The sequence below is a fragment of the Hemitrygon akajei genome, chromosome 10 (assembly GCF_048418815.1).
Source record: "Hemitrygon akajei chromosome 10, sHemAka1.3, whole genome shotgun sequence".
Taxonomy (NCBI): domain Eukaryota; kingdom Metazoa; phylum Chordata; class Chondrichthyes; order Myliobatiformes; family Dasyatidae; genus Hemitrygon; species Hemitrygon akajei.
This window is the reverse complement of record NC_133133.1, coordinates 165,800,381-165,822,348: the sequence shown is the minus strand read 5'-3', so window position 1 is coordinate 165,822,348 and position 21,968 is coordinate 165,800,381. Positions and strand designations below refer to the sequence as shown.

General features: G+C 41.2%; 1 protein-coding gene across 2 annotated transcripts in view; it reads right to left on the bottom strand.

Annotated features, from left to right (window-relative positions):
* LOC140734923 (protein O-mannosyl-transferase TMTC2-like) overlaps positions 1–21,968 on the bottom strand; it is a 199,324-nt gene that overhangs the window by 112,259 nt on the left and 65,097 nt on the right. The window contains exon 2 of one of the 2 annotated variants that reach the window (XM_073059630.1): positions 11,210–11,780. The exons of the other annotated variant lie outside the window; for it this stretch is intronic. Within the exon in view, the coding sequence (XP_072915731.1) occupies positions 11,210–11,780 (571 nt within the window). The remainder of the gene's footprint in view (positions 1–11,209; positions 11,781–21,968) is intronic. 2 annotated transcript variants of the gene reach the window in all.

The following is a 21,968-nucleotide window of genomic DNA, read 5'->3' as shown; positions in this document are numbered from 1 at the left end:
GCAACTCGATGCAAAAATTCATGTGGACATGGTCAAGTAGTTCAGCTGTTGTTCAGACCAAATCAGAATGGGGGAAGAAATGTGATCTAAGTTACTTTGACCGTGGAACGAGTATCTCAGAAACTGCTGATCTTCTGGGATCAGAATCAGAATCAGAATTTAATCGCCAAGTACCTGTGCACATACAAGGAATTTACTTCCGGCAGATGTTGTCTCTCTGCTCATAACAATAATAATGATAAATATAAATGAAAATATAGATTATACATACAGGTAGTGCAATCCAAGTAATAGTTAGCCGACAGTTAACCGGCAGTTAACTGTTCAGCAAAGTGACCGCAGTAGGGAAAAAACTTCTCCAGTGCCTATTAGTCTTAGTCTGGAGGGATCTGAAGCGCCTACCAGACGGAAGCAGATCAAACAGTCCGTGCACAGGATGGGAGGAGTCCTTTATGATGTTCCCCGCCCTCTTCTTCAACCTGGAAGAGTACAGGTCCACAATAGAGGGCAGGATCTTCACATACAACAGTCTTCAGAGACAGGAAGATGACAGTGACTCAAATAACCACACAGGCCAACTGTGGTATGCAGAAGAGCACCTCTGAATGTACAGCATGTCAAACCTTGAAGTGGATGGGCGACAGCAGTGAAGACCACGAACGTACACTCAGTGGCCACTTTATCAGGTAGAGGAGGTACCTAATAAAGTGGCCACTGTGTGTAAGCGCCAATGCTACAGCGGTCAGCAGTTAATGTCCACCCCCAATAAACTTTGAAAAGATGGTGCAAACTAACCATCCTGATCCACTGTAGGGCTTCTAATGAAGATACTCTCAGAGTGGTTATAGAGTAGGCATTTAGCCCTATAGACAATGAAGGGTCAGTGGCATGGAGCCAGTCAGGATATAACAAATGAGCCTGTGCATTTCTAGCTCCAGCCAGAACTAACTGATACTGGTACATCTTGGGATATCAAGATCCTTTTCCCGTTGTTTTAAGGGTTTCTTTATCTGGGTTGAGTTGTTGTCTGATCTTGGCAATTTACTTGCAAACATTTTATCACCACGTGAGGCAACATTATTAGCGCACTGATGAAGCCTCCTTGTATATCGATGAAATGTTTGCAAGTAAATTGCCAAGATCAGAGAACTTCTCAACCCAACCATCAACTCTCCGAGCTACACATCTTCCAAATTGTTTCTTTAACTGTTAATCTGTTCTTAATCTTTTGCAATTCTAACTGATATTTAGTTCCACCAAAGTCAATGGAGGCAAATACTAACAGAAATTCTAACGATTATCAATATGAGACTTTGAAAGATTTGGAGAATGGGCAAAGAAGTACAAAGTGAATGGTCATGCACTTTGGTAGAAGAAATAAAAGGGTAGGCTATTTTCTAAATGGAGAGAAAAATCAAAAATCCAAGAGAATCCCTGTGCAGGATTATTTAAGGGTTAATTTGCAGGATGAGGTGGTGGTGAGGAAGGCAAATGCAATGTTTGCATTCATTTCAAGAGGACTAGAATATAAAAGCAAGGATGTAATGTTGAGACTCAATGAAACACTAGTGATGCCTCACTTGGAGTATTTGTGAGCAGTTTTTGGGCCCCTTATCTTTTAAAAAGGTTTTTCTTAGGTGAAAATATCGACTCTATCTGTTCTATTTTCAAGACGGAAATTGCAAACAAGCTTATGGAAAGTAATCAGGTATTAGCTCCAAGCATTGTTCACAACTATTCCTCATTAAGCCACTATTAGCACACAGGGCAATGTAGTGGATAATGATCCTGTGCCCTGCCTCATACCAAAAAGGTCTCATTCCAAGGTAACCTGCCCGCAAGTCAGTTTAAATTATTATTAAATTACATTACACAATATAAAAATAAGGTCACCTCTGCAGACATACACCTACTGTAAAATGATGTACTTACTTACCAGTGAAGGTCCTCCAACTCTGGTGGTATTCAGGGCTTCCGTCAGCATGTCAGTCGCTTCCTCTCAGTTTTCACTACCGTCAGTCATGCAAGTCCCAGGTAGACTCAGGAATACTGTCGTCCTCAGATTTAGAAGGACTCATCATTGCTGTTTCCATAACAATTTTGTTTTACCAGTCAGAGTTGTTAGCCCTGAGTTGAACCCCCGAACCAGGACCAGTGGACCACTTTTAGTCTGTCCTCTACTCTTAGACCTGTTTAGCATGGTTGACCCTACCAAGAGCCAAAGCACAAAGCCCTGACTCCAGCCAACACAGCTCTCCAGGCCGCTGAAGCTCACAAACCCCCAAACCACAACAAGATTCCGGTCTTCTAGGAGAGCAGAAGCATACAAAAACGCTTTATCTTGCAAATTATTCTGCTACTTACATAAAATGCTCTGCAGCATTTGTAGCAAGTATACTATCTACAATAATCATTACCATTTCCGGATTCAAAGTAAATTTACTTATTGCCACCATATACTACCTTGAGATTCATTTCCTTGTAGGCATTCACTGTAGAGCAAATAAATACAGTAGAATTAATGAAAAACTACAGAGAAACAAAGACTGGCAAATAACCAATGTACAAATGAGGACAAACTATGCAATTAAAATAAAATATAAATAAATTAAAAGATAGATGGTTAGATACTGAGAACATCAGTTGCAGAATCCTTGAACACGAGTCCATAGATTGTGGCATCAGTTCAGAGCTGACGTGAGTAAAGTTATCCACGTTGGTTCAGGAGCATAAGTAATTAGTTAGGGAGTAAGTAGAGCTCTGTGTTACCCCATTATTTTTGATCATCTATTGTCATCAGAGTTTAATGTTTGACTGGTGGTTACTTATATTTATAACCAATAGCGTTTTAAATCAACTTTTGAACATCATGAAACGTTTAGGGGAAAGTCTCGTTTAATTCTTCCAGAAAGTATAAATGATCTCCTGTTGGAAATTCCGGCAAATACACAAAATTTTCGTCGTCTGTGACTTAATTGGAGGCAGCATCCCAGTTAAAATAAACATGTTTATACATTCTTTAAAGATTTAGGAATAGCAGAACGAATATACTAAGTAACCAACTGCCAATGTTGCCAACTGTAATTTTAAATTTACATGTTTTATTCTTTAAGGAGTTAGGAAATCTCATTGACCCAGATCATTTCATGTTGTTTCTCAGTCCGTTATGATTGACGGATGTAATAAATACCCAATTGTGAGGCTCACTGTCACATGGGTGCCTCCACAAATGAGGTCAAGCTATAGGTGAGCAGCAATCCAGTCTGCAAAACTCATCAACATTCAAAATGGCTGGCCTGCTTTTGTATCACGGGTAGTCCACTGGATTTAGATAATTAAATGTTTTAGTAATGGTAGCTTTAGAGTGTGACAGATTATCAACAACAATACAAGTTCCTTGAATGTCAAGCACTGTTAATTGAAAAGAAAACTTCCAATCTCTAAATGACTTTTATTTAATGCAGGAAATGCCGGCAGTCGTCAATCGATATGGAATGATAGTTGGCCTTTAGTGCTCAATCCATATCGCATTACTCGCTGCTGCTGCTACTGAAAATTATATGAATTTAAGTGCCATTAGATGCTTGCTTTAAGATTACAGGATTATAATTAACAAACTTACAGTATGTTGAATTGCACAGAAAAATGTGCTAATTATCAAAGCACACCTTGTGTTGACATTAGTAACTTCCCGCATTATCTCATACCGCATTGATACAGTGATCATGTGACCATTGCGATAATGTTAAAATAGTGGCTGACAGCTGCTGTTAATCTGTGAGTGATTGTTCCTAGCACGTTATTAAAAAATCTGCTTTGAAGCTGATACGATTCCTGATGATCTGTGAAATGTTAATTTATTCATAGAGCTGTGATTGCAGGAAGATTCAGGGCACAATCACCTTCAGAAGTGGCACCAAGGATGAGGAAGCAGCTTGGGCAACTTTCATATTTCTGACAGAATTTCCCTCACAAACTCCACTGAAGAAATGGGCAGTGCGCACTGCAGGATCAATCAGCAACCAGCTACACTTTGCTGCCCCATTCTACCCAACCACGGCTTTGAATTTCAACCTGCCCATTGCAGTGGAAGTCTCAGGGTTTGCTGGATGTTGGATGCCAGTGGTAACGTGTACTCCTTGTTTAATACTTTACTCGTGGCCTTGGTGGTTCTTGTGCAAATTTCTTTCTTGTTAACTGTCTTGTTCACACCAACAGCCACCACCTGTCTCATATCATGGACATTCGGAATAGCTCTCGACACATTTCAAGATTTTGGTTAGAAAAAAAAACAACAAAGTGTTAATGCTGAAAATTTTAAAATAAAACTGTGACCTTTCTCCTTCCCCAGATACTACCTGACCTACTGAGAATCTCCAGCATTTTCAGCTATAATTGAACAACAAGAGGTCTTCTATAACTTTGATATTTATGTCAAATGGTGTAGGATTAAAACGGACAAAACAGTGACAGCATTATATGAATTAAATTACAATCTAATCTAGCTTAGTCATCAGTGTCCTTCCAATGCACTATTACTTCAGCCTAGAATCATAGATTCATGGAACACTACAGCACAGAAACAGGCTTTTTGGCCCATCTAGTCTGTGCTGAAAGATTAATCTGCCTAGTCACATTTACCTGCTCCCAGATCATAGCCCTCCATATCCCTCTCATCCGTGCAGCTATCCAAGTTTTTCTTAAATGTTGAAATTGATCCTGTATCCATTATTTGCGCTGGCAGCTTGTTCCACATTCATACCACCCTCTGAGTGAAGAAATTCCCCCTCATGTTCCCCTTAAACATTTCACCTTTAACTCCTGTCCTCTAGTTGTAGCTCACCCAGCCTCACTGGAAAAAGCCAGCTTGCATTTGCCCTACCTATACCCCATATAATTTTGTACGCCTCTATCAAATCTCCCTCAAATTTCTATGTTCTAGAATAAAGTCCTAACCAATTCAATCTTTCCCTATAACTCATAAGTCCCAGCAACATCACTGTAAGTTTTCTCTGCACCCTTTCAATCTTATTTACATCTTTCCTGTAGGTAGGTGACCAGAACTGCTCACAATACTCGAATTATGCCTCATCAACACTTTAAACAATTTCACCATAACATCCCAACTCCTGTACTCAGCACATTGATTTATAAAGGTCAATGTGCCAAAAGCTTTCTTTATGACCCTATTAACCTCTGACACCACTTTCAGGAAATTATGGATCAGTATTTCCCGATCCCTCTGTTCTACCATGCCCTGCCATTCACTGTGTAAGATCTAGCCTGGTTTGTCTTGCCGAAGGGCAACTCCTCGCACTTGTCTAAATTAAATTCCACCTGCCATTTTCAGCCCATTTTTCCATCTGGTCCAGATCCTGTTGCAAGCTTTGATAGTTTTCTTCACTGTCCACTACAGCTCCAATCTTGGTGTCATCCACAAAGATGAATTGGTAACATGTTTTGAATTTCTATTTTTTTTTAAAGTCAGGTCAATTGCAATATTACATTTACTTGCAATAACCCCCAACATTAATGCAAGCTGTGTATTTTATTCCTAGCATGCCATGGTAGCGTAGTGGTTAGCACACTTTACAGTACAGGCAAATCCACAATTGCCGATCCAGTTCAGCACATTAAATGTGCCAATGTCTATTTCAATTTACTACCTCATCTTGGATGCTAAGCAACTGAGCATTTTTTGGATCAACCTCCCGTGCGGGACCTTGTCAAAGAGGGAGAGGGAGAGAGAGAGAGAGGTCTAGAGACGTCTTGAGAGAATCTTCTGGAAGGCCAATTTCCCCATCCTGACATACAAAACCTCACTCCTATCATGCATTCCATGCACCAAAGTCTTTTTTTGAAATTTTTTCCTGCGGCCTCTCGCTCCTCCAGTACGATTTGTTACTGATAACTGACCCCGCAGGCAGCACGTCTTTAAGAACTGACACCTTTATGCGATTGCTGTACAGCAAAGCGTCAGTCAGCAGCTGTGTTCAATCGAGCTGGTCCCATTGTAAACCGTGTGAGATCCCTCTTAGCACTTCTTTCTGGATGTAAGCAATTCCTAGTGCTGTTTTAAATGGCTTCTTGACTAATTTCACCATTTATCAACAGCGTCTTATTTTGGTACTAATCCTCAAAGCAATGTTGTTAGGCATTTTTTGGTGTTACAGAAGTAAATTAATTAAAATATACAGAACATTCTTTATTGTCAATCGGAAACGGGATTAACTGATTACTGAAGTAACTTTAAACCTGTCTACAAGTTGCTGAGGAGCAAGTGCTCAGAGAAGAAAATGTGTTTTCAGCTATTACTCGATGACAAGAGCTATAATCAAACAAGTGGAGCATGTAAATGCCATCTGGTTAGCATATTCTTCACCCCTCCCCATATCTTCATTACCAGCAAAACTCTTAAATTTAAGATCATGAATTCAATCTCCTTTCCCAGTCCTTTGGAGAAGACAGTGTACCTGTTCCAGTTGATGTGCTTCCCATGACAGCCATGAACTGACTGCACAGTGTTTTGAGAACCAGCTAAAATCTATGTTGACAACTTACCTCTATTGTCAGCCTTTACATCATGTTCATTGACTTTCATCAGCATTTTAAGAGTTTTTTTAAAAACTAACGTGAAGAGTTAAACAAATCAACAAAAATGAATAAACATTTGATGAATTGGTAACATGTTTTGATTTTCTATTTTTTTTTTAAAAAGTCAGGTCAATTGCAATATTACATTTACTTGCAATAACCCCCAACATTAATGCAAGCTGTGTATTTTATTCCCGGCATGCCATGGTAGCGTAGTGGTTAGCACACTTTACAGTACAGGCGACCTGGGATCAGTTCCCACTGCTGCCTGGAAATTTGTACATTCTCCCCTTCACCGTGTGGGTTTCCTCCAGGTGATCCAGTTTCCTCCCACAATCCAAAGACAACATGTTGGAAGGTTAATTGATCATTGTAAATTATCCTGTAATTGGGCTAGGATTAAAATCGGGGGATTGTTGGGTGGTGTGACTCGAAGGAAAAATGCACTGTATAAAAACTTTATAAGGTTGAAACAAGAAACAAGAATGCTTATATTCAACCCTAACAATGGAGTGTGTCCTATTAAATGTCATTTGAAGGATTATTTTTCAATTCTGTTTATTGTTCTATAGTTCTTTTTAATGAACTATTTGATTCATGTGCCATCATTTTTCCTTATCAACCCACAGACTGGGATGATTAATAAACAGGTATTTTGATGTTTAAAAACGTGTTTCTTGGCCTACTAAAGAACGCCCTTTCGTGCCCTGTGCTTTTTAAAAAATTCAGATCCATGTGTTGACAAAATGTTTGGCATGGTCAGCTGTGCCCTTTAACAATTAGGTTTCCTTCATCTTACAAAAATGTTCAAATAAAACGAGATGTATGAAAAAAAATGGATGGCTAAATTAGTCCTTCCTCGGTTTGACAGATGGACACATGCAGTTCATTTGATTAATGGCTCTATTCTTAAACCCCAGCATGTTCCATGCACATACCAAGCCTCAGCGGATTAACATGTCTCCTCATCTTTAGCCGTACACTGCAAGGTTTTTTTCTTTCAGCCGCTAAGTCAGATATCCTGTTATCAAATACAAGTTTGATATTATGTATCTGTTTGTGTGACACAAGATACAGTTTTGAGATTTTTGTTACAGGGGTGCTGAATTATGTTTGATCTGGCCCACTCTTCGTAATCACCTCCCTTACCATCCACAGCAACAACTGTAACCCAGGAGGTGACTGAATGAGACTGCTTCAGCAGCCTTCACACAAAGCGCAGCAGGATAAATCCTTAGGCCTAGCTCACTGACTGCCCAATGGTCTTTTAACAACTCAAAATCAAAGTAAATTTATCATCAAAGTACATATATGTCACCATATACTCCCTCGAGATTCATTTTCTCACAATCATTTACAGGAGAGTAAGGAAATACTATAGAAGTTATTTTTTTTTAAACTATACATAAGCAAAGACTGACAAACAACCAAAGTAAAAAAGATGAATTGTCTAAATAAAAATACCGAGAACATGCCAACTCCCTGCTGTCAAAAACCATTAAATTGCTTTAAGATAACTGCTGATGATCTGCGACACTTAATGGCAAGTCAAAGGTTTTGAAGATTTATTAAATGTTTGTTCCTTTCCACACCTTGTGGCACATCAGGCAGCACCTTGCCATTTCTTTAGTATCTTTGGTTTTTTTGAGGCAAAGTTGCCAGCTCGACTCTTAGTGCAAGGAGCCAGCCGGATTCGAACCTACAACCACTCGCCTCGGAGTCCAGTGCTGATGCTATTATGCCACCAACCGGCACTATTTACTAAATTACTACAGATCATGTATTTTAAAAGACATGACATGAATTAAAATCATGATCATGTTTCTAATTACTTGCAACAATCTGTGTTCTTTGTGCAAATTTTTGCATTCGTAGATTATTCATTTCTGTTACCTGACCAGCTAATTTTGCAAGCAGTAAATTCTGCTGAATTGGCAGAAGAAGCACCCAAACCAGCGCTGAATACCATTGTGCATTTCCTGATGTCTTCATGCATGAAGTGGATTTAAAAGGAAATCGCAGAATTCAAGGTCAAGGCAGTCTGCCTCATTACCCTGCAGACATAAACACTGCACAACACACAAGAATTTCTAGGTCATTGTGTGTGTGTGTGTGTACATTTCTAATATTCCTTTTCAATGACTGTGTTTCTTGTGCTTTTTAAATTACTGCTTTTCAATGAAAAGATTAGAAATAGAGCTCGCCACAGTTATTCTGGTTCGCAGTTTCCATAACCTCACCCAAAGGGCGTTATGTCGACAAATGTCACAATGCTATTCATCATAAGTGAACCCACTGTGATCAACCGCATTTGAGTCAGAACCGACTAACAGGCATAGTGCCTGCATGCTGCATATGGAATGGCTACTCAGAGATTACCTACTTCATCCCCATTTAGTGAAATCCCACTTACGTAGTTATTTTATGCTCAGACAGTTTAAAAGGATTAAGCAACATTGAAATAAAATATGAAATCTCTCTTATAAAATACACTTTTGCTTTTACCCTTTTTGTTTCACCTTGAAGGATTAGTTTCCCTTCATTGCCATCACTTGTCACTCTAATTTACTAAAGGACCACAATGGATCCTCTGATTAAAAAAACGAGTTGGCCTTTTAACCTGTAATGGCTATACACTACTATGACTTGTTAGTAAGGGACCATCATATAACCTCACGAAGGAACTTACAGGCAAGGACAGGCATCCATAAGATTTTGTTGACACATATCAAGTACCATGGTTATTTCATTCAAATTGAGAGTCATCAACATTGCTTAAAACACACAGATGAAAAGCTGCAACACACACAAAATAGTGCTGGAGGAATTCAGCAGCTCAGGAGCATCTGTGGAAATGAGTAAATAGTAGATGTTTTGGGCTGAGGCCCTTCTTCAGGGCTGAAGGGGAAGGTGGGGTGGGGGTGGTGGGGGAAATGCCTGAATTAAAAGGTGGGGGGAGGGGAAAGATGCTAGCTGGAAGGTGATAGGTGAAGCCAGATGGTTGGGAAATGTCAAGTGCTGGAGAAGGAGGAATCTGATAGGAGAGGAGAGCGGACTTCAGAGAAAGGGAAAGGGGAGGGGGCCAAGGGAAGTAGGAAGAAGTAGGCAGGGGAGAAGTAGTAAAAGGTCAGAGTGGGGAACAGAGGGAGGGGGGTAATTTTGGACTCTATTAATTGATTGCGTTATTAGAACAGCCTATATGGAAAGCAAATCGAATATAGAATGAAATCACTGAATTCCGAATATGTCATATTACATCCTGAGACACATGACAATACAGAAAATGTATATATTTGTAAAAATCTTATTAGAATGTAGCTTGCTTGCTAGGGAAGGTAACCTGGGGCTTATGACACTTAAGGCCCTCATCCACTGGAGTTAATTGATACGGATTTGATTGCTGTGATAAGCCAACATTTGCAGTCTCAAGGTATCATTCAACTACCAGGATAGTTGAAGGAAAAATGATTGGATTGCAGATTTTTTTTTGGCTTATATGTTCCTATGGATATTTTATGTAAGGGATGGCTAGCTGAGTTAATCAGGCCAGAAGCCTCCTGGGGTTGATGTCTGGCACGTGCTAAGTAATCTAATCTCAGGTCAGAATATTGATGGAAAGACCAGAGATGGCATGGGGCCTCTGTGAGAAGGGAATCCCAATCCTTTATAGAAACCATGAACTTGCAGATCGGCCTTGGCCGTGATAAGACCCCCTGCCATACTGAAGTGGTCTGACAAGCCTACGTTATTGAGGATTCCCAGAGTGGAGTGGTGATGGGAATCAGAGCGGGTGGACTGAACACAACACAGACAACCCAGCCAGAAGAACGGGGGGGGGGGGGGGGGGAGGGGATAGAAAGTGGGAGGGGGAAGCAGGAATGAAGCTAGTAAAAGCCAGCATTTAAACTTTCTGTCACATTGTTTTCAAGGAATCTGATTAGTCCCTCAGATTATATTGCAAGATACTGCAGTTCTTGCTCAGATAACATACAAAAATATTTATAGATAAATTCGCCACGCTATCAGATTTAATATAGATGGCCTCAAGAGGTAGTTAGGTACTGTTTGTACCTAAACTCAACGCTTTGAAAGCTGGCCTGGACAATTAATTTTTTTTGCCATTGCATGTTTTTGCAATTATAACTGCACATAAATGGAGCAAAGCAGTTGCTGCCCACACTGAGGCAGGGTAGAGGGCGGAGGGTGCAGCTTTTCAAAGGCCGAGCACAAGGGATGGGCAATTTGCCATTCATTATAGCACTGCCCCATCACATTGGTATGTGTCTAAATTGCTCTCTGCATGACACCGGGGCCTGTTGTGGTTTATATTGGCTTTGTCACAAACATACTCCTAAGTCGAATGCAAATGCTTAAAACCAGCATACTAGATGACAGTTAATACAATTATTATCATGATAGCACCAAATAAAAATAAAAGAGATTCATTGAAGGGAGAATTTGATATGTCTTTGCTTCCACACAGGAAATTATGGACAATCCACAGAGGATTTTTTAATGTGCACTGTTTGCCAGAGGGAGAGGCCTTTTCTCAAAAGCATGAGCTCACTGTTAGCCTCTTAAAATGCAATTCCTGAATTAATCTGAAGTGGCTTACCTTGTGAATTAATGAGATGAGCTGGTACAATCTGAGTCTGTGATCTACAAAAACATCAAAAGCAGCCAAAATAATCAGGACAGTGACACCCTGCTCCTTCCAGAGCATACTGCAGGCCGCACACAGGAAGCTTCCACACAACCAGGGCCAGCTCCACGACGACCGTCGCCTGCAGTCACAGTGCCGAATGTAGCACGTTAAAGAAAGGAGGAAAAAAAGCCCAGCTCCGACATCTGCTCGTCCTACAATCCCCGCCACTGCTTCCGTGTGGATGGGGTGTGCAGCAAAGAGTAGACCTGCGATTAACGTCCACCGACCGTCACCGAATAGTAACCGGGAGAAGTTTGTGAAAAAGCCAGTGACGGCACTGTGCAATAGTACATTAACAAGGTGAAAACTCCAGGGATCCAGACCTCCGAAGGCACAGTTCAGACGGAAGGAAAGCGTACAGAGCGGCCGGTAGGACTTGTGGCTGCCACTGTGGGTGAGCAGGGTTCCCCAAAAGTCATTATAAAAGATATTCACCCACGGTGTTTCTGGAAGTAGATCTGGGTTGGTTTTAATGGCTCGGCTGGAAGGAAATATAGAAATAAAATTAATTATTGGACAAGAAGGTCTTAGCAATTTAATAGCAGATCTCCAATCACATTTCTTGTTGATTTATGAAGGTCTACAGCTGAATAAGTGAAAAACCAGTACAAGAACGTAAGTGCAGTTACCAAAGCTTTGATTCTTCATAGGTGACGAAGCTGGGTCTCATTAGAAAACTATTATTGTACTCCTCTCCCACTTTTGACTTGTTTGCCTTATTCACTCTTCCTTTTCCCAACATAAGCCAACATCATGTTCTCTGCCTGTTGTTCTCAACGACATAATGTGGCCTTTACCACCTCCCTGAATAAGAACGCGCAGCAGCACCTCTGTTTCCTGAGGAGATTGAGGCAAGCTCCCCCCACCATCGTAACTGAATTTTACTGGAGCCCCGTTGAGAATGTCCTGACAAGCTGCATCTCCATCTGGTACAGGAGCAGCTGAGCATTGGACCTGAAGTCCCTACAAAGGACTGTGAGAAAAGCTGAGAGGATTATAGGGGTCTCCCTACCATCCATCAGAGACATTCATCAGGCACACAGCAAATGCAAGGCCCTTCGTATTATCAGGAATGTCACCCATCCAACCAGCATCCTCTTTGACTTTCTACCATCAGGCGGAAAACGCTGGTACATAAAGACAAGAACAGTCAGGATGGGAAACATAGGGTGGTGTGGCGGTGTAGTGGTTAGCACACCACTTTACAGTACCAGAGACCTGGGTTCAGTTCTCACTGCTGCCTGTAAGGAGTTTGCACGTTCTCCCTGTGACCGCGTGGGTTTTCTCCGGTGCTCCAGTTTCCACACACTGATGGTCGCAATGGGTACATTGGGGGACTTCCAGGAGCAGTAGGCCCCCCAGGGCATTGACTGTTTAATAGACAGTAGTAACCATATTCTAATCTGAGAGTACTCACTGTCTGGTAAATACTGAACATCTGCACCTTTTATGATTGATATGTAAATAAACCTTTATAGTTTTGTTAAAACGGAACAGTTTCTTCCCTCAGGTCATTATTCTTTGGATCTCCCTACTGCATCGCATTTGAAGAGTCACCAGTTAATCTGTTCTATGCCTTACAATATTTAAGTTATGTACTTTGCTTTCTTTATTTATGCGTAACTCGTGTAGATTTTATCCTCACTTTCCTAAGTTATTGTGTGTTATACGTACTACTGTGCTTTTCACCCTGGTCTGGAGAAATGTCTCGTTTGACAGTATACACATATATAGTTAAATGACAATGAACGTGACTTGGCTTGATTTATAAGAATAGTGGTAACAAATCTGTGTTGTCATATGACTAATGGACATGGTGGATTTAAAGTATAGCACTTGGTCATTGAAGAATCGCTAGAAAATAAAGTTATGGATGGAGCAAATTCATGCAAAATGGATGAATCTGCAGAGTGGACTATTTTCAAAGTTGTCCACTCCAATCTTCCGTAGTCATAAACTTGTGCTCAGCTAAAACTTTACTGCTTTCAGCTTATGCCAATTCCCTTCAACCATCACCCTATCTTCTTGCGAATCTACAGATGGAGTTAATGGAGCCAAATTCCTACGGTCCTGCACAACAGCTTGTTGAGTGTTGCTGAATGGGGATGGAATTCTCAGCAACAGTCTCAGAAGGTCTCAGACGCAAATGTGAAAACAAGACATTATATTTTACCAAAGTTTGAAAATATGGTTGCTTAAAAAAAGGAAAATTAAGTGTTAGTACAAATGGACATACACAGAATGGATTACTGAAATGGCAGACACATAACAATTCCAATTAGAAGTGAAAATTTGTATTTTTTAATTCTCAGTTGATTTTAATGTTATTTTCAGGTCTGAGCAACAAATAAACGCAAAAAGTGCTGGAAACACTCAGCAGACCAAGCCACAGGCATGCTGAGCGTCCCAGCATGTATTTATTTCAGATTTCCAACATCTGCAGTTTTTTTTCATTAACAGATCAACCCACCTTCCAAATCCTCTTAAGTTACTCAAATATTCCATAATAAATAAATCAAACATCAAATTTTCTTCAGCTAATAAAATGAGGGACAAACTGCAATTCATACCTTTATAGAATATTTCATCTCAATTTATTATAGAACAAATAAATGCATTATTACCAAATTGCACACAGGAGCTCCCACAAACAGCAGGTAATTGACCAAATAATGAGGTTTTCTTTTTGAATGGAACTCCAGAGAAATAGTAGATGTTGTTATGCATCCTGAGTCAATTTAAAGGCAGGGCTTCATTAAGTTAATTCAAACGTTCCATCAGCACGTTAGTTGGCTGCTCTAGACTATAAATATAGCAACAAATGCTGCACAGAAAGTGCGGAAGAGTGGCATGTGAGCAGAAGTGGAATTATATGCAGGCTCTAAAGTCTATGAGAGCCCACCAGTAACATTAGTGCATGAGTAGCATAGCTCCATGAGGACCACAACCGTTGTTGGGTTTGGAGGCTTGTGTGCCTCAGTGACCCGGAGTTATATCGGCCGGAGTCAGGGCTTTATGCTTTGACTCATGGTAGGGTCACCCACGCCAAACAGGTCAAAGAGCAGAGGCCAGACTAAGAGTGGTCCAGCGGTCCTCCAGGTTTGGGGGTTCAGCTCAAGGCTAACAACCCTGATTGGTAAAACATAATTGTTACAGAAACAGCAATGAAGAATCCTTCTCCATCTGTGTATGACGGTATACCTGAGTCTCTGCCCAGTACTTGCGTGATTGACACTAGTGAAAACTGGGAGGAAGCTACTGGCACAGTGGAAGCTCTGAACCCTGCCAAGACCAAAATTGACTTTGATGGCCAAGGGGAAACTGAAATGGAGGACCTTCATTGCTGCCCTAAATGCCAACAGAGTAATGGACAGTAAGGTAAGATGAATAAGGTACTGTCTAGCTAGCCTGTTCTCTGAAAAACTTGCCTCAGTGACTGCGGCACAATACCTGTTAGAAACAGGCAAGTTCCGGGTGCATTCCATCGATTGGTACTCAAGCTTGTGTTAAGGTTTGAGAAGTACGGAATGTTTTGTAAGTCATAGATAAGATCTTGTTCTGTGGTGCGTACAACATGCAGATTATTCCAGCCCAGAAATTTGTTGCTGTGCCATAATCATTTTTCGATTGAAATACCTACTTGATCTCCCTATCCAACCGCACTGTGCAAATGAGTCCATTTGTTACAGTTTGTCGTGCTTCAAAAAGGCACGCCAAATCTGTGAAAGCAATTAGGGATTGTCAAATTATATATACTGCAGAGAAATGAGAGGCTATCTGCTGCCATAAGAAGAAATATTATTAAAATCGCACAAGATTACAGACAGACATACTTCATTGATTCCGAGGGAAATTGGGTTTCGTTACAGTCGCACCAACCAAGAATAGTGTAGAAATATAGCAATATAAAACCTTAAATAATAATAAGTAAATTATGCCAAGTGGAAATAAGTCCAGGACCAGCCTATTGGCTCAGGGTGTCTGACACTCCGAGGGAGGAGTTGTAAAGTTCGATAGCCACAGGCAGGAATGACTTCCTATGACACTCAGTGTCATTCTCGGTGGAATGAGTCTCTGGCTGAATGTACTCCTGTGTCTAACCAGTACATTATGGAGTGGATGGGAGTCATTGTCCAAGATGGCATGCAACTTGGACAGCATCCTCTTTTCAGACACCACCGTCAGAGAGTCCAGTTCCACCCCCACAACACCACTGGCCTTACGAATGAGTTTGTTGATTCTGTTGGTGTCCGCTACCCTCAGCCTGCTGCCCCAGCACACAACAGCAAACATGATAGCACTGGCCACCACAGACTTGTAGAACATCCTCAGCATCTTCGGGCAGATGTTAAAGGACCTCATTCTCCTCAGGAAATAGAGACAGCTCTGACCCTTCTTGTAGACAGCCTCAGTGTTCTTTGACCAGAATGCAGCTTCAGAGGGGTCTGAAACCACCAGGTTCAAGAGCCATTATCACCCTTCAGGCTACCAAACCAATGTGGATAACTTTACTCACCTCAACTATGAACTGGTTCCTCAACCTATGGACTCACTTTCAAGGACTTTACAACTCATCTTCTCAGCATTATCTATTGTTATTATTATTTGCTTATTTTGTATTTGCTCATTTAAACTTTTGCACATTGGTTGTTTGTCTGTCTTTGTGTGCAGTTTTTCATTGATTCTATTGCATTTCTTCATTCTACTGTGAATGCCTGCAAGAAAATGAACTTCAGGGTAGCTTATGGTGACATATATATACTTTGGCAATTACTTTGAATGTAGCCTTTTTGAACTTTGGGAGAAACTTGACAGTCACAACGTGCAATAGAATATTTACCTTTATTGCAACAAGAACCAAAGATAAGGCTGGGCAATTTGCTAAAACTGCACTGAATTTTGGTGGCACCAGAGCTGGAGCAACACCCTCACTGGTTCATGAGTCCCTGACACAAGACTGCTCAAACTGATAGAAAAGCACGTAGAGAGGCGTAAACAGAGGAAGGACCACAAAACAATTAAAACAGGCCATCTATCCACCCGATTAAGATATCCACACCAACTATGGCAGAGCACGTGGATCCTTCAGGGTCAACAGGTCAGAAATCACAAGAACCAGTGCGGAGCCAAGACGTCCTTAAACCTAAAGGATTATCTAAAAAGCAGTTTTACTTTCTTTGCTTAAGAAAACAATATACGCACTTGCCTTGGAGGCAGTAAAAACAAATAGATTTATTTCTGGACTGAAAAATCATCTGATGTGGAACAACTAAGCCAATGAGATCAACAATGGAACTTGCCAAAACTTGTGAGGGCTGATGTTCTGCAAAACTCTGACTGGACTTCATAGTATACAGTAGATGTAGGGAGGATGATTACCCCTCATTTATTGAGACACTGTGTGGAGTAGGCCCTCCCAGCCCTTTGAGCTGTGCTGTCCAGCAACCCCCAATTTAATCCAAATTGTCCCTAATCGTGGGACAATTTACAATGACCAATCAACCTACCAACAGGCACATCTTTGGACTCAGGGAGAGAATGCACAACCTCCTTACAGGCAGCAGTGGAAACTGAACCCAGGTTGCCTGTACTGTAAAGCATTGTGCTAACCACCTTGCTACCATCCCTTCTCTGAAGAAAATCTAGAACTAGGATGCATGATCTCGGGTGACGTGTCACTTATTTAACATATATAAGAGTTTCAACCAAAGGGTCAAATCTTTAGAATTTGGAGAGCAGTGGAAATTGAGACATTAAGGGTATTCAATACTGAAATTGCTGGTGAGGAAAATAAGGCAATCTACGCTAATGAGGATCAAGCAGGAAAGTGGCGGAGGTCAAGATTTAGTCAGGCTTGATCTTATTCAATGGTGGCGCAGACTCAAGTGGTGGAATCGCTTACTTCAGCCACAGTTAATACAAACGTTTATCACACCCTGCAAGTGACACACCATGTTGGAGCACATTGGGCTGGAAGACACATGTAGGACCTGACCTCTGGTGCCCTTTGCGAGGCGTTGGCACATTTTTCCTTACGATGTTGTTCTGATTTCCTCTCACATCCCCGTGACAATGCCAGTATCTTAACTGGATACTGAAGTTTAGTGATTACTGATGGGCATGCAAGGGAGAATGGACTTTTGGAAAATAAGCATGGGAATAGAATTGATGGGAATGCTGGGCTGGCATAGACTCGATGGGCCAAAAGGCCTCATTTTAATATAAACTGCAGGTTGCTTTGAAAATTGGACGAATATTTTGAAACTTTCTGATAAAAAAAACCTATTAACAAAAAATCTGTTTCTTGTTATGGGACTAAATGGATTTCTCTTTACTTTTGGGGAGAACCAATCAGCTAACTGCTTTCACATCTTAAACTTAACAAGATTCAGTCTTCAATCTATGTCATGGCTAACATGTTTGAGTCCCCAAAAGTGGCATGGAAGATCAGCTGTCCAAAATTACTTCCCCTTCCTTACAAACAAACATCAGCTCACCATTGCCCCCAAAAAACAAAATACGCATATGGAATAAAGGATTAAAAAACACATAAATAAGGCGGCAAAAACTATACCAGTGATCCAAATACTGAAGTTGCAAAATGCATACATAAAGTGGCATTTCATCTCACAATCTTTGTAGAAATCACAATTGTTGAAGTCAGTTCGACACGGTGCCGGATTGAAATGAACTGAGCTGAACTGTACATGCCTGGACTCTTTCCATTTTGTGTTTTGTATTCTGTGTTTTTCACTCTTTTGTTTTGCTGTCTGTGCGATTTATTTTTTGTTTCCGCACGGGGATAGGTTTGTGTCTTTCTTTGAACAGGTTCTATGGTTTTCTTTGTTTCAAGGCTCTCTGTGGGAGGACAAATCTCAGGGTTGTATACTGCATACATATTTTGATGATCAATATACTTTGAATCTTAAGCCTCAGCCTTTAATAATAGGCATCCGTTTGTCTAGTGAGACCATGGATTTGCGCCTTGGAAGGTTTCCAGGGTGCAGGCCTGGGCAGGGTTGTATGGGAGACCGGCAGTTGCCCATGCTGTAAGTCTCCCATTTCCATGCCACGTATTTTGTGTGAATTACGTTGGATGCTGGAATTAAAAGGCTTGACACATGAAGAGCTCTGGGCCTGTACTTACTGGAATTCAGAAGAATGGGGTGTGACCTCACTGAAACCTATCAAATGTTGAAAGGTGTAGTGGATAGAGTGGACATAAAGAGGATATTTCCTATGGTGGGGGATTCCAAGACCAGAAGACACGTCTCAGAACAGAGGGGCATTCCAAGGGAAGGGCATTAGGACCCAAGCAGCTTGGCACCGGTGTCGTTGCAGAGCAATGTGTTGTTAAGTGCCTTGCTCAAGGACACAACACGCTGCCTCAGCTGAGGCTCGAACCAGTGACCTTTAGATCACTAGACCGATGCCTTATCCACTAGGCCACGCGCCCAACTCAACTGAAAGGTTTAACGCTATAATTTAATTTTGAAATGCATCTGTAACAATGTATTGTGATTATTTATTTATTTAATGGGATAAAGTGTGGACTAAGCCCCCTTTGAGTTGCACCTCGATCTAATCCTAGCCTAGTCATGGGACAATTTGCAAGGACCAATTAACCTACCGAACAGCAAGTCTTTGGACTGTGGGAGGAAACTGGAGCACCCAAACAGCTGTTTTGATCAAAAGGACTAGATTAATAGTTGAGCACGGACTAGGTGGGTCAAAGGGCCTGTTTCTGTGCTGTAGAACAGTCAGGCAGCTGTGAACATACTCTGATGTAGCACACAAATCTGTCTCAGTATAAAATTCTAGCCACAGCAAACTCTGCTTTTCAAAGCACTTGAATACTGGTTGCACCCATACTTAGGGGAGGAGATCAATTGAATAAGTCTGCCTGTTTCGCTGGCAGCACTGGAGAGTCCAAGGAAAGAGTTCTGGATGTCTGGAATAGCAGTGACTCCGCAGGAGTTGAGTGGAGGTCGTCAACGAGGAAGACACCTGCGTCTTCTCACTCCACAGGCAGTAAAACATTGCTTGCAATAAAAACAGAAAGCACTAGAGAATCTCAGCAGTTAACGTGGCCACAGTGGCATCATGGTTAGTGCAATGCTATTACATCCTAGGGCGTCAGAGTTCAGAGTTAAACTCCAGCACCGTCTATAAGCAGTTTGTACATTTTCCCCGTACAAAAATTGTCCTGTGGTTAGGCAAGGGTTAAATGGGTGGGACACTGGGTGGCGAGGCTCGTGGGCCAGAAGGGCTTGTTCCATGTTGTATCTCTAAATAAATACTCAGGAGGAGAAAAGGACTTAACATTTAAGGTCAACGATATTTCAACATCTATTATGGATTTCCAGCAACAGCAGTAGTTTTGATCAGCATTTTGTGGAATTACTGACAGATCCTGTGTGAAGCAATAATTCCAATCGGCTATTTCAGCTTTAGGGTGCAATTTTGCATATTGATACAGACTTATGCCCTTTTACGCAGTCTACCCCTTGAAAAAAAAGATTCCCAATGCACTTTCCAGCGTCAATGCCTGCGGTGACCATCACAGGTCATCTGCTGCTAAATTGTCGTGATTTATAACCAGCTTGGAAGCAGAATTGTGTGGGCAATGCAATAACAATCCCGAGCCCACAAATCTTCAGTCACCATGAGTGCCTGAAGCATGTGTTCATCACTACTTTACTGAATGTAAACATAAATGTATTATTGCAGTGCCAATAGAGTGACACTGTTCTGGTGCGAGGGTCCATCTCATCTCGAAAACATTCTGACAAGATAATAGGATTTATTTATACACAAACTGTAATTCAGTTTTCATTGAAGAGCAGCTTACTCAGATATTTTCCATTAAATCTGCTGTAACCTCAGGATCAGCTTGTCTATTTATCCAAGGAAAACAAACTTACGGGGAATGCACTAGAAATATTTTGCAGGTCAGAAAGCAGCTGTGGAGGGAGAACCAGGCATCATTTGAATCTGATGACTTTTTTTCAAAACCCTTCCAGTGGATTCTAGTGCAAAGTCCCCAACCAAAAGATGGTAACTCGCACAAAACGCTGGAGGAACGCAGTAGGTCTGGCAGCTCTATGGAGAGGAATAAAGAGTCGATGTTTTGGACGAGACCCTTCATCTGAACTGGGTCTCGGCCCAAAATGTCTCCTCTTTAGCCCTCTCCATAGATACTGCCTGATCTGCGGAGTTCCTCCAGTATTTTGTATGAATTACGTTGGATTCTGGAATTAAAAGGCTTGCCACATGAAGAGCTCTGGGCCTGTACTTACTGGAATTCAGAAGAATGGGGTGTGACCTCACTGAAACCTATCAAATGTTGAAAGGTGTAGTGGATAGAGTGGATGTAGAGAGGATACTTCCTATGGTGGGGGATTCTAAGACCAGACGACATGCCTCAGAACAGAGGGGCATTCTTTTAGAATGGAGATGAAGAGAAATTTCTTTAGCCAGGGAGTGGTAAATCTGTGGAATTCGTTGCCATTGGCAGCAGGGAAGCCAGGTCATTGGGTATATTTAAGGCAGAGGTCGCTAGATTCTTGATTAGTCAGGGCATGAAAGGATTTGGGGAGAAGATGGAAGATTGGGGCTCAGAGGGCAAATGAATCAGCCATGATAAAATTGCACAGAAGACTCTGATGGGTCAAATGGCCTAATTCTGCTCCTCTATCTTATGGTCTTTCCAGCATCTGCTGTATCTCGTGTTTAATTTAAAAAACTGTTTTCCCTTTCCCTTGACAACTAACTGCCCTACTGAGCATTTCCACTGATTCTGGCAACCATGTTTATGCTTGCTTTCTTTGATGCCCATTAGAAAAATAAGCATACGGCATTACCAGTACTGTTGTGTAAAATTCGGCTCCTGTAGAGAGGCATAGATTTCTTTTCCTTTATGACATTAAGAGGCTTCATTGTGGCAGAAATTGGCAAAACTAGTCAACTGCATGTTACATTTAACTTTACAAATTAACTCATTGGCTATGTTTGAGCTTCTGATTCATTTTCAGTTATGCTGAACACTCTGTTAGAAAAGTGCCACCCTTGGGTACCATAGTAATCTTTGTTTCATCTTGTTTGATGCATCTTGGCCACGCAGTTTAGTTTCACCCTGCTGAACTCCACCAAGATGTTGGGTTTCATACGTCCCCCGATTTGACCCACTGTTCAGGAAAATCAGGCAGGATGTAAAACAGACCCTGACTCACAGGTACTAATTTCCTACCGAGTAGGATCAGTTAAAATGAATCCATTGCAATGAAACATCATCCATAACATCAGAGCTTAATTTCATAATACAAAACTGCTCAGAAGTATCAGAAAAGATCATAAAGAAAATAGATTAGAATGTAGATTTAACTATCCTGAAGTACCTCGTTATGGCAGAATTTTCTTGAAAACAACTTAGAAAGGTGCAAAAACAAAATTCATTACATCCCTTACCCTCATTTAAGACAAAGTTCATCATTCATTATGTGCCATGTTGTATGACATGAGCGATCATGGTCTATCCATGACCATGATTGTTCTTGGCAAATTTTTCTACAGAAGTGGTTAGCCATTGCTTTCTTCTGGGCAGTGTCTTTACAAGATCGGTGACCTCAGCCATTATCAATACTCTCCAGAGATTGCCTACCAGGCGTCA